The sequence below is a fragment of the Ziziphus jujuba genome, chromosome 3 (assembly GCF_031755915.1).
Source record: "Ziziphus jujuba cultivar Dongzao chromosome 3, ASM3175591v1".
Lineage (NCBI taxonomy): Eukaryota > Viridiplantae > Streptophyta > Magnoliopsida > Rosales > Rhamnaceae > Ziziphus > Ziziphus jujuba.
Genome location: NC_083381.1, coordinates 6,081,208 through 6,097,099, shown reverse-complemented (window position 1 = coordinate 6,097,099; position 15,892 = coordinate 6,081,208). Strand labels below are relative to the sequence as shown.

Below are 15,892 nucleotides of genomic sequence, written 5' to 3'. Positions count from 1 at the left end.
AATAACTTACCAATCAGCTAAAAGATGTAACCAAACCCGCCCTGCCAAATCATTACAACACGTAGCATAAATATATGCTTTTAAACTTTTTTTTTTAATCCATATATTCTTTTAATTTTTAATTGTAATATTAAAAATTTATCAGTGGTACAAAAAGTCAAAAAGCAAATAGTTGAGGGTCACTTCCGTCATGCAGTCAAAAAAGGTGCGCCCCCTTAATTCTCGGGACCGTTGGGGATTTTGGCAGTAACTGGAGCTTACCCCAACAATCGGACATTTACATTCATGAAGCTCATCACTTTTTATTCTAAAATAACAGCTATACATCAATTATACCGGATGACAGCCTCATCTTTGCCTCAAAGTCGATTTCCCAGTTCCAATAAATATCTCATTCGTCATTGGACTTAACTGGGCTGTTACCATTTTAATCTCAGCGTCTTGTTAGTATAGCAGATAATTTATGTCATTTTATTTTAATTATTACACTTTTTTATTAAAAAAAATAATAATTAAATTGCATAGGAAAAATTCGAATTTTTTTTTATTTTTTTGAATTAAATTTTTCTTAAAATATTTATGTTGAAGAGAGAGAGAAAAGAAGCCTGGGGGAGATCTCAAGCCTCCGCCCGAACCCCCCATTGGCTATATTATCCTGACGTAAATTTTCCGATTATTCCATTATTTCTTTTTTAATTTTTATGATTTTTCATAATTTTTTTTTTTTGAAGAATTTGATTTTTTTATTATATTATATAAATGAGGATTATTTCATTTTTCATTTTCCCTTTTAATTTTGAACCCTTTTTGTTCTCGTCAACTTTTGGCTTCCAGGTTTGTCCAGATCGCGATCTCAAGCACGTAATTGCAATAGAAAGCCGAATTGTGTGTTTTGAATTGGTGGGTATTGCCTTTCCGTTTAGAATTTCCGTTTCAAATTGTAGAAATTAATATATATATATATATATTTTTTTTTTCTGATTGTTAGGCAGTTCCATAAAAATCTGATACAATTTAATATAAGTAATGTTTGATTCCTGCAAAAAATGTTGAAATGTAAATTGGTTATTGGAAAGAGCCTTTGAATTGTGCTGAATTCAACTGAATTTTGATGTTTTTGCTGCTGTATAAGATTATTGGAAACACCCATTACGAGAATAAACTTTGTGCAAGTTTTATTGAAGTAGTATATAGCTTATGCATTTTGAAATTTGGAATCTTGGTTGCAGAGCAAAGGTTTAGGTGACCTTAGAAGATGGGGGTTATGTCGAGGCGGGTTGTGCCCGCCTGCGGTAACCTCTGTTTCTTCTGTCCTTCATTGCGGGCAAGGTCAAGACAACCTGTGAAACGGTACAAGAAGTTGCTTGCTGATATCTTTCCTCGTAACCAGGTGAATTATAGTTAATTTTTTGTTGGTTTTTAGTCCAACAACTTATTTTATTTTTGGTGAAGAATTTTAGGTTGGCTTCATAATTATAGGACTATCTATTAATCTATGTATGGATCTGATTCCTTGTCAAGTGTTCGTGGTATGATCATTGAACATGTTGCAGTTTGCTACTCGAATTAGGTTTATTGTTGCTGCTTTTATTACAGCAATATCCATGATTAAGTGCTTACTTTGAGACTGTAAAATAGAGTGGATGAAGCTCCTATATGTTTGTGTGTGTGGATTATAAGCAATAAAGATTTATTTGCTGAAAAGAGATAGTAATGCTGCAACACAATGTGCTTGATAACTGTTGTAGTCCATCAGCCACTGTACACCAATTTGCTAATTAAATTCCTTTTGTAAAAATAGACCTAGGAAGTGGGAGTTGATAATATTGTTTAGGTTGATGAATTAATATTTTTTTCTCATCATGTGCCATATTGATGATCTTGGTTTCTTTCTCCCTTATTTATGTTTCTTGCTCTTCAAAACTATTTTTGGCAGGAAGCTGAACCAAATGATAGGAAAATTGCAAAACTCTGTGAATATGCTTCAAGAAACCCATTGCGAATTCCTAAGGTAATGGTTTTTTTCATTGCAGTTCTCTCCAGTTCAGAATATTTACTTTGTAGATTTATTTCTTTTCTAGCTATCACTTCTCAATATTCTCTTTTATAAAATGGTAAGAGTTCAACTTCCTGAGTATTCTACTTACCCACCATATGTTATCATATCCTCTTAACTAGTGATTTATGTTGGTTTGCTATTTTGGTTGTATAGTATGGTAGAATTATCTTAAGACTACTTCCAAATGAAATTCAAATTGGTGGACCATATAACGGTCAGGACTTTAAAAATTTAGTTCTTTGCTCTGGTAATGGCCCCATTTGTAAGATTAGTTGTAATATTTGCCAAATTATTGTTTATAAGGGTTTAGAAACTGTGAAGTGGTTAAAATAGTGAATTGATTTGGTAGGCTCTAAATTTTCTTTTCAAAATTCTCATATCCAAAATTGTTGTCAAATGTTAATTCTGATTAAATGGCAACTCATAAGAAGAACTGTGTTTTAGTTTTCCATTTCATATCTTTGTGTTTTTTATACACAGATCACCGACACCTTAGAGCAAAGATGTTACAAAGATCTGCGGAATGAGAACTTTGGATCTGTTAGAGTTGTGTTGTGCATTTATAGAAAGTTGCTATCTTCATGTAAGGAGCAGATGTAAGTTGATATATCTTAATCTTATGATTGAGTTTTGATTTCGTTCTTTATGGGTGGTTGGGGAGATGAGCTGCCTTTTGTACATTAGACTAAATATTTTGCTTCTACTGGATGTCTACACAAAATGTTTTTCAACTATGAAGAATCAATTAAATGATTTTCGATGTTTAAATATATTATTGTTATTATGTTTGTGTTTTAAAAAGACATACTTGCACATTACTTTTTAATAATTAATATCTGATGGGAACTGTTAATAGGAAATTCCAAAGCGGCTGCTCTGGTTTGATAAGATGGCTTGAAAAATAGTTTTTGGTGTCCCTAATGTATTTATTTATTTATTTTTATTTGTTAGTTGATTAGATATTCACCAATTCGTTTCTGTTTTGAAAGTTCAAGTTATATTTATGATTGTGTTCTCTATTGTCTTCTAATGGTTGCAGGCCACTTTTTGCCAGTAGCTTATTGGGACTTGTTCGGACTCTTTTAGAACAAACTCGACTTGATGATATGAGGATTATTGGTTGTTGCACACTTGTTGACTTTATAAATAGTCAGGTGTGTACATGCTGGATGGAGAAATGAAACTCTGATTTATGAGAATTATTTTGATATTATATTGTTGATGTGTGGCAAATAAAATTGGAAGAGTTATGTGGGAGGGGAGGCTCTTGTAGTTTATTTCTGTTGAAGATTAACCATCCTATTGATGAACTTGCTAGTTTTTCATTCCATGTTGTCTTCTTCCATATGCGAACCTAATGCATTATAACTTTTCTGGAGACCTTAAGATGACTTAACTAATGCCGTGCATCATATGCTTCATTTATTCTTTTGTTTTATTTTATTTTATTGTTTATTGAAACTGACATTTTGAAATAAAAAGTAGATAGATAGTACATGCATGTTCAACTTGGAGGGGCTCATTCCTAAACTTTGTCAATTGGCTGAAGAAGCTGGAGATGACGAAAGAGCTTTACGCTTACGTTCAGCTGGGCTGCAAGTGTTGGCTTCTATGGTATATTTCCTTATTTGTAGCTTAATGGTGACCTAAATATGAGATTGATCAAACATGCTAGTATAAATTGGATGCTTAGTTCCTAGGTTTTTTCTTAGTTTTTAATCATGATATAATATACACTGCATAAGTTGGGTGAAATTTATTTATGATGCTTATATAGTGATTAATTTATTAGGTTAAACTAGTTTAGAGATAAAAGATGTTTAATTTCTGAGTCATCTCTGGTTTAGCATCTGAGTATAACTTTTCTACTTAAAATAAAACTTGTTCTAATGATTTTTAAACTGTTCTTTATGATTTGTATCTATATGTTGGGATCTTTTTTTTTTTTTTTTTTTTTAAATTTTTTTAACCCTTTTTTTTAAATAAGTTTATCTTAGAAGTTTTTATTTTTTGTAATTGTGTCTTCTTATCATCATTCTATTTGGCAATATCTAGATATTGTCCAAATATTTCTGGCTAGTTCTATTGTTTCCATTATAATTAGAATCCAAGTTTAACACATTGGAAACATTAAGTCACTTGAGGCATAACCTTATCAAATCCTTCGTCTTAAGGAAGAAAAATATCCTACTCCGTGGCATGTGGTGACCTAATAAGTTTAAGGAGCCTGTTTTCAGAGGGCTTAGAGTTGTGCAACCTCAAATTCTGAAGATCATGGATGACATATTAGCTGTGAGAACTTGTGGTATCTCAAGTCCAAGTTGCTGCATGGATTGTGTTTGATAATCATGCATACTCTAGAAGCTAAGATTGCTTTATAAGGCTTCCAACCTCATTATTGATAAGTTGGGCTTTTCATCAATTGATAAAGTTTCCTATTAAAGATAAAGGTTGTTAAGACTTGCATTTGTTTTTAGTGGTGAATATCTATTTTTTTTGCCTTGAACTAAAAATTTATTTTCTGGTTTAAAAAACAAAATTAATGAAGTGATATTTTCAAAACCAGAAAACTACTTTGTCATTTTATGGCCAAATAAGGGCTAACTTTCCTGTTTTTTAGTTGTGAAATTTGTGCCTACACTTATTATTATTATTATTATTATTATTGCTATTCTTTAACAGTGCATCAAAGTATTTACATTCATTGTAGAAAATACAGTTTCCAGCTTCTTTAAAGTTAATTTATTGACTCAAGTGGTCTGCTATTTAGCTTACCTTTTGTATAGGTAATCTTACAGATTGCATGTGTTAAAACTATCTACTCTGATATTCAAGTCTAATATTTAAATCTTGCATATCCTTATTTTTGTTAATTAGTTGTCTGACATATAAGGCCAAATTTCTGCCGTTCTCAGGGCAGACTTACACACGACCGGGAATAGTAAAACGGTCTAGTATGTTACCTTGATATGGATGGTTGGGCCTACATCTTATCATCTTAACCTCTGGGAACTGTGATAATGATAGAATCTATTTGTGATATGCTGAAATAGTATTCTTCATCCTTTATATAGATGAGTTCTGACATACTCCTTATTTTTGTTAATTAGTTGTCTGACATATAAGGCCCAATTTCTGCCTTTCTCAGGGCAGACTTACACACGACAGTGAAATAGTAAAACTTTCTACTATGTTACCTTGATATGCATAGTTGGGCCTACATCTTATCATCTTAACCTTTGGGAACTGTAATAATGATAGAATCTATTTGTGATGTACTGAAATGGTATTCTTCATCCTTTATATAGATGAGTTCTGACAGACAGTACAAGATTTGGTAATTAGGTGCATGATTTATTTCTTTACTACTCCCTATGGGGCTTACACATGATGGGGAGTGGTGAAACTGTCGACTGTGTTACCTTGTTGTACATGGTTGGACCTACATCCTATCATCTTAATCTTTGGGAACTGTGATAATGATGAGATTTTATTTGTGATTTACTTAAATAGGGTTCTTCATCCTTTATATAAATGAGTTCTGACAGACTTAGTACAAGATTTAGTAATTAGCTACAAGATTTATTTCTTATGATGGAGTCTAAATTTTTTGCCCGTTTAAAATGTGCTAACTTCACTGAGAAGAAAGGCTGCTTTATCTTACCCCTGGGATAGCTGTCATATACCCTCCTTTTGGTAATGTATATGTTTTCGGTTTTTTGTTTTTCAATTTTTGTTTAAAAGATCAAGCATACATCCATGGTAAATGACTACCATTGTAGTCATTGTAATCACAAAAACAAAAACATGTATCAGAATGAGAGTCATTTTTTAATTTGGATTTTATGTTTATGGTTCTTCCCCCCCAACCCTCCCCTTTAATCTTTTAGCTAGTTCTTTAAGCTTTTAGTTAGTAGGTGAGAAGCGTAACTATCATTTAGAGCACAAGCCAATTATACACAAATGAAGTAAAACCTTTAAGGGAAAAATTGGAACCAGAAATAAAAGATATAAATGTTACCAAACGAGAACATAATGTTTTGTTTCTTTCCCTTACTCAAAACCTGCTTCTTTTTGTGACGGTTGAACAATGTAACTGTTTTTCCTCGTATTGTTATACTTGGGTTCCTTCTGTTCATCTGCTTTAGTTAATTATTTTATGTACAGGTGTCATTCATGGGTGAGCAGTCCCATATCTCAATGGACTTTGACAATGTGAGTTGTCTAAACCTTCTGTATCTATTTTTGACATGATCTAGGATGTGTAACTGTTTGGATGATATTCTTAAGAAACCAATGATACAACACAGCAAGAGAGAAGGAAGATAAAAGAGAGAGCACACAGAGAGTGAATAACCAATTGATATGGGAAACTAAATACAATAAAGAAACCTCCTTTAATTGGAAATTAAATCAAACAATAATAGATCCCATAGTATTCTAATTTAATTAAAATTCTTAATTATTCTTTTCCTATTATCCGTCAACGAAATTATTATTTGATCCTTTCTATATGGCTAAAAAGTTTAATCTCAGAGTACACGGAGGACTATTGAAGGTGGAGCTTATGAGCATTAATTTTCAAAATCTTTTTCTTTATTGTTTAATAGATCATATCAGTGACTTTGGAGAACTATATGGATCTCCAAATCAACTCTGATAATTCCAAGGAAGACAATCAAAAATCCCAATCTCAGGACCAGGAGGAGGTTCCTTCAATATCAAATCTGGCAACCAAACCTGATGTGGATCACACAATGTAATTTTGGATTCATGCTGTCTATATTCTATTTGGTTTATCACAATTTAGTTAGGAAAGAGTTTAGGATTGCCTTACATTCTTTGACTTACGTGCTCTTTATTCAGGGACACAAACAAGAGCCCCTCTTACTGGTCTAGGGTTTGCTTGGGTAATATTGCCAAATTGGCCAAGGAGGGTACAACTGTGCGTCGAGTGCTTGAACCCCTTTTCCAAAATTTTGATGCTGAAAATTATTGGTCTGTAGAGAGAGGAGTTGCCTATTCAGTTTTGATGTATTTGCAGTCGCTTTTAGAGGAATCAGGTCAGACATTGATCTTTTGGTCTTTTTCCCTAATATTCTTTCCAAAATTGACATGAAGTTTATTGAACAGCAGGAGAGAACTCCCATATCTTGATATCTATGTTGGTCAAGCACTTGGATCATAAGAATGTTGTAAAACAACCTCTCCTACAGATTAACATTATTAATGTCACCACACAACTAGCACAAAATGCAAAGCAGCAGGCATCTGTAGCTATTATTGGTGCATTAAGTGACCTGATAAAACAATTACGTAAGTGCTTGCAAAATCAATCTGAAGTATCCAGCCCAAAGAGCACAGATAAATGGATTGCTGATCTTCAGTTAGCCTTAGAAGGATGCATCTCCCAGCTCTCAAAAAAGGTTTGTCTTTTTACTTCAAAGTTTGAATTTTGGGCTTGAGACTGACCCCTTTTCAATATGGTACTAGGCTATTTAGAAGCAGTGGAATGATAATAAAAGTACAATCCATTTCAATTTTTGGATCTTTTGGATTATGTAACAATCCATTTCAATTTTTGGATCTTTTGGATAATGTAATTAGAGTTCTAAACTTCTAATCCTTACACAAATGTAAGCCGCTTTTGAGATGGCCCAAGCCCAGAGCAATGAAGATTCCTCATTCAGGATCTTTTACACAAATTTATTTCAATTTTCTCTATGGCAGCCAGATTCTTGTTTGGGCCTTTTTTAAGATGATTCTTTTCTGTATAAGTTGCCTTATGCACTAGTAAGCTTAACCAGATTTTAAGTCGTTTAATCAGAGGTTCTTTTAAGTTTTTATAGGTGTATAAAGCTCATAACATTTTCACTTTGTAAAGATAATAAGTAATGATTTTGACAGCATTAATTTTTTGCAACACATTTCTTATTATATTTTATCATTTTAAAACAAATTTATCAACTAATCTTATTCTAATTGTTAAACCCTATCAGTTTTCTCTCTTTCAAAGTAAAATATCAGTGGTTAAATCCTCAATTTTTATCCAATGGAAGAGTGTTATGTTTTACTTTAAATTAGAAACTTTCATGAACTGGAGTGTTGATCTCATATCTGAAAATATTAATTTTCAGTATTTGTTGTAATTCTAAGTTTTCATTTGATATGTACCTAGATTCTTGCCCATGGGAAATAGAATTTGAATACTGTCTAATTGGTAACTATCTTGAACTATGTATATTATAGCACTTTATCTCCCTGTCTCACTCCAATATTAAAAATCCAAAAAAGAAGTAAAAGTTTAGGGTTCCATGGGATAAGACAAAAATGGTTAAACCTGAAGATATAGAAAGATAATTGTGAAATTAACATGATTGGTTCTATATATATATGCATAGTATTCTATGGAACTTTGTCTTACAGATTTCTTTAGGTTTCCATCTTCGTCTCTTCGAGAATCCTTTACATCATCTGTGTTTCATTAATATTAGGGAAATGATGTTATTAGAATAAATTTGATATAAGTAATGTTCTTTTGCATGGAATAAATTCTCTTTTACGTGATAAAAAGGAAAGAGTTGAATTTCGGAATGCTTACTGTGTATGTTTAGCTTCTTTATCCTGATAAAAATTTAGCTAATTACTTTTTGGGAACCACCCTATTCTTCAAATTGAGGTTATTATTGGAAAGCGCAAGGCCACAGCCTCCCTGGTCATTTATAAGTTGCATTTTAAGTCATATCTGCTTTTAAATACGATACGAGTGATACAGATTTTGGTATCATAGATAATACAAGTGATACAGATTTTGGTATTATAGTGTTCAAATTCAAGCTTGTAACTACTTAAGTAATATATTTTAGGTCAAGCATGGATGATGCTTATTATATTGTTTCTTAAAGAAACTTGGTGCTTAATAGGTTGGAGATGTGGGACCCATTCTGGATATGATGGCTATGGTGCTAGAGAATATTTCAACAGTTACAATTGTAGCCAGGACTACTATCTCTGCCATTTACCAGACTGCAAAGATTGTCTCTTCAGTCCCTAATATATCATATCACAAGAAGGCAAGTGCTATTTATCAAGTTACATGACGTTGTTGTATGTATTGATCATGTAGGACCATTTATGTTTAAAAATTACCTAAACCTTATTTCAGGCTTTTCCTGATGCTCTGTTTCATCAACTACTCCTAGCAATGTCTCACCCAGATCATGAAACACGAGTTGGAGCGCATAGCATTTTCTCCATGGTGCTTATGCCATCTGCGCTTTCGCCTCTGTTGGACCAGAAAATGAAACCTTCAGATGCTGTTTCTGGGTTTTCTTCCGTCAATACATTGCAGAAGAATAGGGCTGGAAGATTTTCCCCTCATGATGAAAGTCGGGACAATCTAGAACCTGTTGATATAGGACCAAAGGAGGAAGATAGTCAGATATCGGATGTCTATGTGAAACAATATGGTCAATCCTACAGCTTTAAGAGTGCTTTGACCGGAGGAAGAACAGTATGAAATTTTAACTTGATCTCCACAGGATACTCTAGAAGTCATATAGTATTTTGTCTTACTTATTTGGGAGTGGTTGTTTGTTGAAAATCTTATTCAAATATCTGCTCTATCTAAAACTTCCAGGAGCTAACTTCCCTTCGGTTGAGCAGTCACCAAGTGAATCTCTTGCTTTCATCTATCTGGGTTCAGGCAACATCTGCAGAAAACACTCCTGCAAATTTCGAAGCAATGGCCCACACTTATAATATTGCTTTACTGTTTACCCGATCTAAGGTGAGATCCTGTGCTTATTATATGATTTTATTTGTTTTGTTGATGATTATTTTTTCACTAGCTCCCTTTTCCTATCATTTGATGGTGTTTATCATAATATTCCATAGACTTTGCTCCCACCTTAGTTTTTGTTGAGTCCAGAAGGGACATGGCCATGCTGAAGTATCAGTATCCTGCCGCCATATTCTGAGGACATGGATCACTCAAATCTGCCATATTTAGTTGTGTTATCCTCTTTCTTTTGTGCAGATATAGATCCCTTCAAAAAAATTAAAAGGAATGTCTTTGGAACAGAATCTAAAAGTTAATGTTCTAGTAAATTAGCAATATTTTATAGGTGCATACTTTTTTTAAAGAACTACAGTTTCCTGCTTGTTTACCAACTTTTTTGATACCTACTAATATGGCGATTTTTGTTGGTTTGCTTTGGGTTCACTTGTCTATGTTTATAGGCCTTGTTAAATAGTCAACCATTAATTTACTCACATCTGTTAGTCTCATAAAGGTTGGTAGACAAGTTGGTACTCATAGTAGTATTACTCATAAATTAGAGCAGAGGATTACAACGTAAAATGAAAATGAGATTTATTTATGAGGTTTGGAAGGATAATGGAATCTTTGGATTGAGAATGTTTCTGTCAATTGAATAAGATCCATGCTAAATTGGTTCTGTACCCTCTTTAATCATACAATGAGCCTTGCTAGTGGGAGAATGGTTTGTGCAACTTGAAATATGCTAACATTAGTGATGTTAACTGCCAGAACTTGGAATTCCAACCTTTTCATTTATGATAGGTGTAACATTAGCTAGGAGCTATTAACTTTGTGATTGAAAATTAGTAAATGGTGAAGACATGGAGTTTGTATTAATACTTGAGAGGAGGTTGTCACAAGACAATTAATCTAAATGTTACTTAAGTTTTTCATCTATTTTTATTTTTATTTTTATTCTTATTTTTTTGTTCGCTAGACTTCTAGTCATGCAGTGCTTGTAAGATGCTTCCAGCTGGCGCTCTCCCTTAGGACCATGTCTCTCAATCAAGAAGGTAAGTTGGATTAATTTTTAGTATGATATTTCATTTTGCACTAAGTATGCACCTTAGAGGGTTGTGGCTATTGTACATTTTCCTTTTCTTCGAAATTGTTTTAGTAAATTTCGATAATATAAGGATCTGGAGTTTTTTTGCTGCTTACAAATTTAACTTGCTGACTGAAATTATATAAATTTGTATGCATTATCTCTATTCCATATAATTGGATTGCATTTTTTAAATAGACCTTTCTAGTTAAGATAGTTTGGAACTTTTTCTTGATATTTCTTCTAATTTTTTTTTTTTTTGCACGCCTATTGAAGGAGGTCTGCAGCCATCTTGTAGAAGGTCTCTTTTTACTTTGGCATCGTACATGCTTATATTTTCAGCGAGGGCTGGAAATCTAACAGAGTTAATTCCTATTGTTAAAGCATCTTTGACGGATAAGATGGTTGGTCTCTACAGTCTAGACCTAAAATTCAAAATACCACTTTAGCCATTTTTTTGAAGAAATATTATAGTTTGTTTAATCTTTTAAATGACCTAAATTATTATAGGTGGATCCTAATCTTCAGCTGGTAGATGATATAAGGCTGCAGGCAGTTATAGAGTCTAAGGAGAAGATGTTATGTCGATCGCAGGAAGATGCAGTTGCTGCATTGAACTCTCTATCAGCAATTGAAAGAGATGATCATACGTTAAAAGAAGCTGCTGTATCACACTTCACGACTAAATATGCAAAATTGTCAGAGGTGATAACTAACTTCTCTATTGCAATCATTTACCTGATGACTCTCGGGCATCTAGTTCTCTTGGTGAATTCATCAAATGGTCTTTAAAATGGAAGATGAAATATGACAAAAGAAAAAAAGAAAATAAATTCTTAAGTTGATCCTCCATGGAATATCAATAGTTCTTTAAAAATCCTTTGAAACAAGGAGAGTAAGTTTTTGGACCACCGAAGCGAAGCTAGATCAATTAACTTCTAAATGGTAAGGCAATTGATGCTTATAAAATCAAGATGGGAATTTGAATAGTCCAAACAGAAAATATCTTCACTTTTAAAAGTTGTCTCTAATTTGTATTATAGTTTGAGCAGAATAGGTTAAGGTATATCAAATTATAAATAAGATAATGTAATTTAGAGACAGTGTTAAAGTAATATCAAATTACAAGAATGAAATAAAATGGTCAAAAAGAAGAAAACATGGTAAACTGAGAAGGAAGAAAACTTGAATCTCATATTATTTGCCACTATATTTGGTATGGGGGGAAGGGATAAAGAGAATAGTTATAATTTCATTTTGAGATGTTGTTCAGAATAAATTTGAGTAGATGTCTCTGAACTTTACAGAATGATACTGTCAATAGGATCAAATACAAAACAGCAGTTACATTGCTTTTAAAGTTTTAGTCACTACACATTTAAGCTGTTGCAGGGTTATTGTAATATAATATAACTGAATCTTTTTGGAGTTGATGAACAAAATTTAAAGCTTGATTACGTGTTCAAAATTACATTTTAGTTGTGCTTATAGTTTTGCAACCCAAGGTTGTAAGAAGTAAACTATTCCTAGGTGTTATTTAAGCTGTTTATTTCTATGATCTATTTTCTGTATTCATATAATTACATGCTTAAGAACAACTATACTTCCCCTCTCTTTCTAACACACTTAAGAAAAAAAAAAAAAAATAATTTCTTTCCTTTTAATAGTCTTTTCTCTCTTCTACAAAGGATGAGTTGTCAAGCATCAAGAAGCAACTCACGCAGGGATTTTCACCTGATGATGGATATCCATTAGGGGCTCCTTTGTTTATGGAGACACCCCGGCCCTGCTCTCCTCTTGCGCATATGGATGTGGAAGGCTTTGATGAGGTAAAATTTTTGGTTTGTCACTCCCATCTGCATGGCTCTAGAAATTATTTTTTTCTGATGGGTCTTCTTTCAGGTGATGAATCCAGCTGCGTTGACGGATGAAGAAACATTGCCTGAAGCAAGTGGAAGTCAGTCTGACCGCAAAACATCAATCTCTATAAGTACCTTTGACGTTCTAAGTGTAAATCAGTTACTGGAATCGGTAAGAAGTCTTTTACAATTTGGCAATAGTTCTTTAGATTGGCCAATGTTGACCAGGGGAAGCATATAACTATAAATTTTTCCTAAAATCAGATGAGTTTATTGATTAGAAAATACCTTTAAATTTTCCAATTTAAGTTACTGTCATTAATGCATTCTATCAACAGAGAGAGAAACCAAATCATACCGTGTTCCTATTTAGATGACAAGTCCTGAAGGAGGGAAATTTTAATTGTCTAGATGAACAAGTAAATAATTCAAGAATTTGGTTTTTGGGAAATGGTTATTTGGAATACAAAATTTGACATGTATTCCAACCCGAATGAGTTGATGGAGCCAGCATCTTTCGTTAACTGCCAAACATGGAACCTTTATATTTTCGTTGAGATTGGTACCTTTTTAGATAAGAGTTGAGAATGGTATCTTGTACAATAGTGTTACATAATCCTCCAATCAAGGCACCTAGTGTGCTTGGAATGAAAATAGCAAATGGAGGGTGGATTTATCCCCAATTTGCATACAGATTTCAAAACTAAACATGCAAATCTCTCTCTCCCTCCCCTTCATATGAGATCTAGAACATGGAATGTGTGTATGGCGTATTACATTTACTTACACTGAAGTTACCTTAAATTAGTACACTAAGATACCTAGCTTTAGGAAGAGCATAACTCAAATATCAACAAGTGTTTATGGAATAGTATCTTGAAAGCAAAACATCGGTGGGTGCAGATTTTGAAACTCTAAATACTTTGGTGTTGAGATATATGAAATGGAAAATCTACGAAAGATAAGAGAAGATTTGAATTCATATCTTTGTACCCTGGTCATATGATTTTGATTTACTTTATGGTACTTCCTGAAGCAAAAATCAATACAACAAAAAAAAAGAAAAAAAAAAGAAAACAGTGAAGAGAAAATAAATGCAAATATGTAGCCCTGGTTAATATTATTAGCAAATGCAGATATAGAAGGAAGAGATGTTATCATAATTATCATCACATATTTTTAATAGTCGTGAACTCATTTATATTCTGAATCTTACTTCGAAAATGAGTGGTGCTTGTTATGAATTACTCAGTTCTTTCTTAACTTATTCTGTCTAAATTTTTTGTGACTTTTTCAGCAACATTGTCTATCTTTCATATTTCCTAGGAAAATGATAGTAGGGTTCTGCTATTTCTAACAGGTCCTAGAAACAGCACGACAACTTGTAAGCTCCCCTGTTTCTCCAACACCGATACCTTATGATCAGATGAGAAATCAGTGTGAAGCCCTTGTAATGGGTAAACAACAGAAGATGTCAGTGCTTCATAGTTTTAAACAACAAGAAGATTCAAAGGCAATAGTTCTTTCCACTGAAATTGAAAACAAGGTAAATTAATTTATTGTATGTAAGATTCCTAGTCGTAATTTTGTTTTTCATTTGCATCTTCCATAAAGAAAATAGAACGGACCTACATCAAATGCTTCTTTTGAGGCTCAATATGGTGATTATTACGACAATAACTATGGTAATAATGAATTATCAAATGTTAACATCAATCTACCCTGAGAATTTGGAACACACTCTGACCTCCATTGAGGTTATGATTGAAGCATATTGTGTAAGAGTTGGTCAGCTAAGTAAATTACATGGGGATTTATGAATATCCAATCGTTTGCGGAGATCTGGAAAAGCTGACATCAAAACTAATTGCAAGATATGCAACCTTACAAGTGAAGTCATTTGCGGATGTGCAGGGTGTTAGCATTTAAAAGGCTCCTGTTGAAATAAAGTAGATAGAAGAAGAATTAGGGATGGTCATAAGTCATAATATCATTGACAATTGTTTCATCATTCTTTTGGAAAGATATTGATCAATTTTTACATGGTACTGCAATAGTAGCTGTTCATATTTTTATTGTTACTGTTATTATTATGTTTTTCTGTTATTGAACAAAATGCTTGCAGTTAAAGAACTTTATCATTTGGCAGCGCAATATTGGGTGATAGTAATTATGATAGATAATTGTTAGATTTTAAGTAGCTTAACAGCATGAAGCTGTTTGGTCATCTTGATGATCAGCATCCTAGAAATATTATCATGGTTCTGTTATTCCTGTGCATTCAGATGAGGGATTTTTCCGAAGAAGACCTAAAGTTGGTAAATAAGGAGCATGTTCGAACTCGGGAACAACTTCTTCTCTGTCCGCGTGACTGTGGACCATATTCTTTCAGGCTACCGCCATCGAGCCCCTATGACAAGTTTTTGAAAGCAGCTGGCTGCTAACGGCAAAAGTTGTGTTATATATGCATGTAACTACCTATAGTTCATTTTCCCTTTTTCTTATCTTTTTTTTTTTCTTTTTTTTTTTTTTTTTAAATCAATCTGTCTCCCCTGTCTTTTGGCTATTTTTTCATTCTTTAGCATTAATTGTACATCTACGATTTTCTATAGATGCTCTCCAGTTTTCATGCTCAAATGCACGGAATTGAACCGGAAGAGAAGTTGCCTTGAGTAAAAGGGGTTGTCTTTGGTCAAGAAATTCACTTTAGTGTTTCTGATGAGATTTGTTAATATTTATTTATATGTTTACCTCAACTGGTTTGTATTAGAGGGCATTATATTATATGGAAAAACATTTTTAAGAATTAATTTTTATAATAGTTGAAGTAGAAAATTTAACTACATCTAATCTATGTAACTTCCATAATAATAGTAATAATTATAAATCATCAAATCTATGAAATGCTGTGCGCTGTCCCCAAAACTGTAAAAACCATCGTGGAGTTCCACAAACGTTGTTTTCTTATTGCTTGTAATGTTTCATTTTTCGGGGAAAATTACAGAATAAACTTATGTGCTTTTCATTCAAGTTTAAAGTTGCTCCCATAATGTTTATTTTGAAGCAATATGTCCCCAAAACAATGGCACAGCGTCACTTTTCCCTTC

At 32.9% G+C, this 15,892-nt stretch overlaps 1 protein-coding gene across 4 annotated transcripts; it reads left to right on the top strand.

Annotated features, from left to right (window-relative positions):
- Window positions 1–531: 531 nt before the first annotated feature.
- On the top strand, window positions 532–15,595 carry LOC107422035 (protein SEMI-ROLLED LEAF 2). Of its 4 annotated transcripts, XM_060815647.1 has the most exons (22): window positions 533–660; window positions 835–900; window positions 1,230–1,390; window positions 1,937–2,011; window positions 2,540–2,655; window positions 3,099–3,213; window positions 3,545–3,673; window positions 6,227–6,274; window positions 6,670–6,818; window positions 6,926–7,122; window positions 7,193–7,485; window positions 8,983–9,132; window positions 9,225–9,572; window positions 9,699–9,848; window positions 10,819–10,894; window positions 11,203–11,330; window positions 11,437–11,631; window positions 12,615–12,755; window positions 12,829–12,957; window positions 14,146–14,331; window positions 15,071–15,255; window positions 15,398–15,595. In XM_060815647.1, the coding sequence occupies exons 3-21, from the start codon at window positions 1,256–1,258 to the stop codon at window positions 15,227–15,229; spliced, it is 2,919 nt and encodes a 972-aa protein (XP_060671630.1). In that variant the 5' UTR covers window positions 533–660; window positions 835–900; window positions 1,230–1,255; the 3' UTR covers window positions 15,230–15,255; window positions 15,398–15,595. The 4 variants fall into 4 exon arrangements, with proteins under 4 accessions (XP_060671631.1, XP_060671630.1, XP_048333178.2 ...); XM_060815648.1 differs by having other exon boundaries at window positions 532–660; window positions 7,196–7,485; window positions 15,071–15,595; XM_048477221.2 differs by having other exon boundaries at window positions 534–660; window positions 15,071–15,595.
- Window positions 15,596–15,892: the final 297 nt, after the last annotated feature.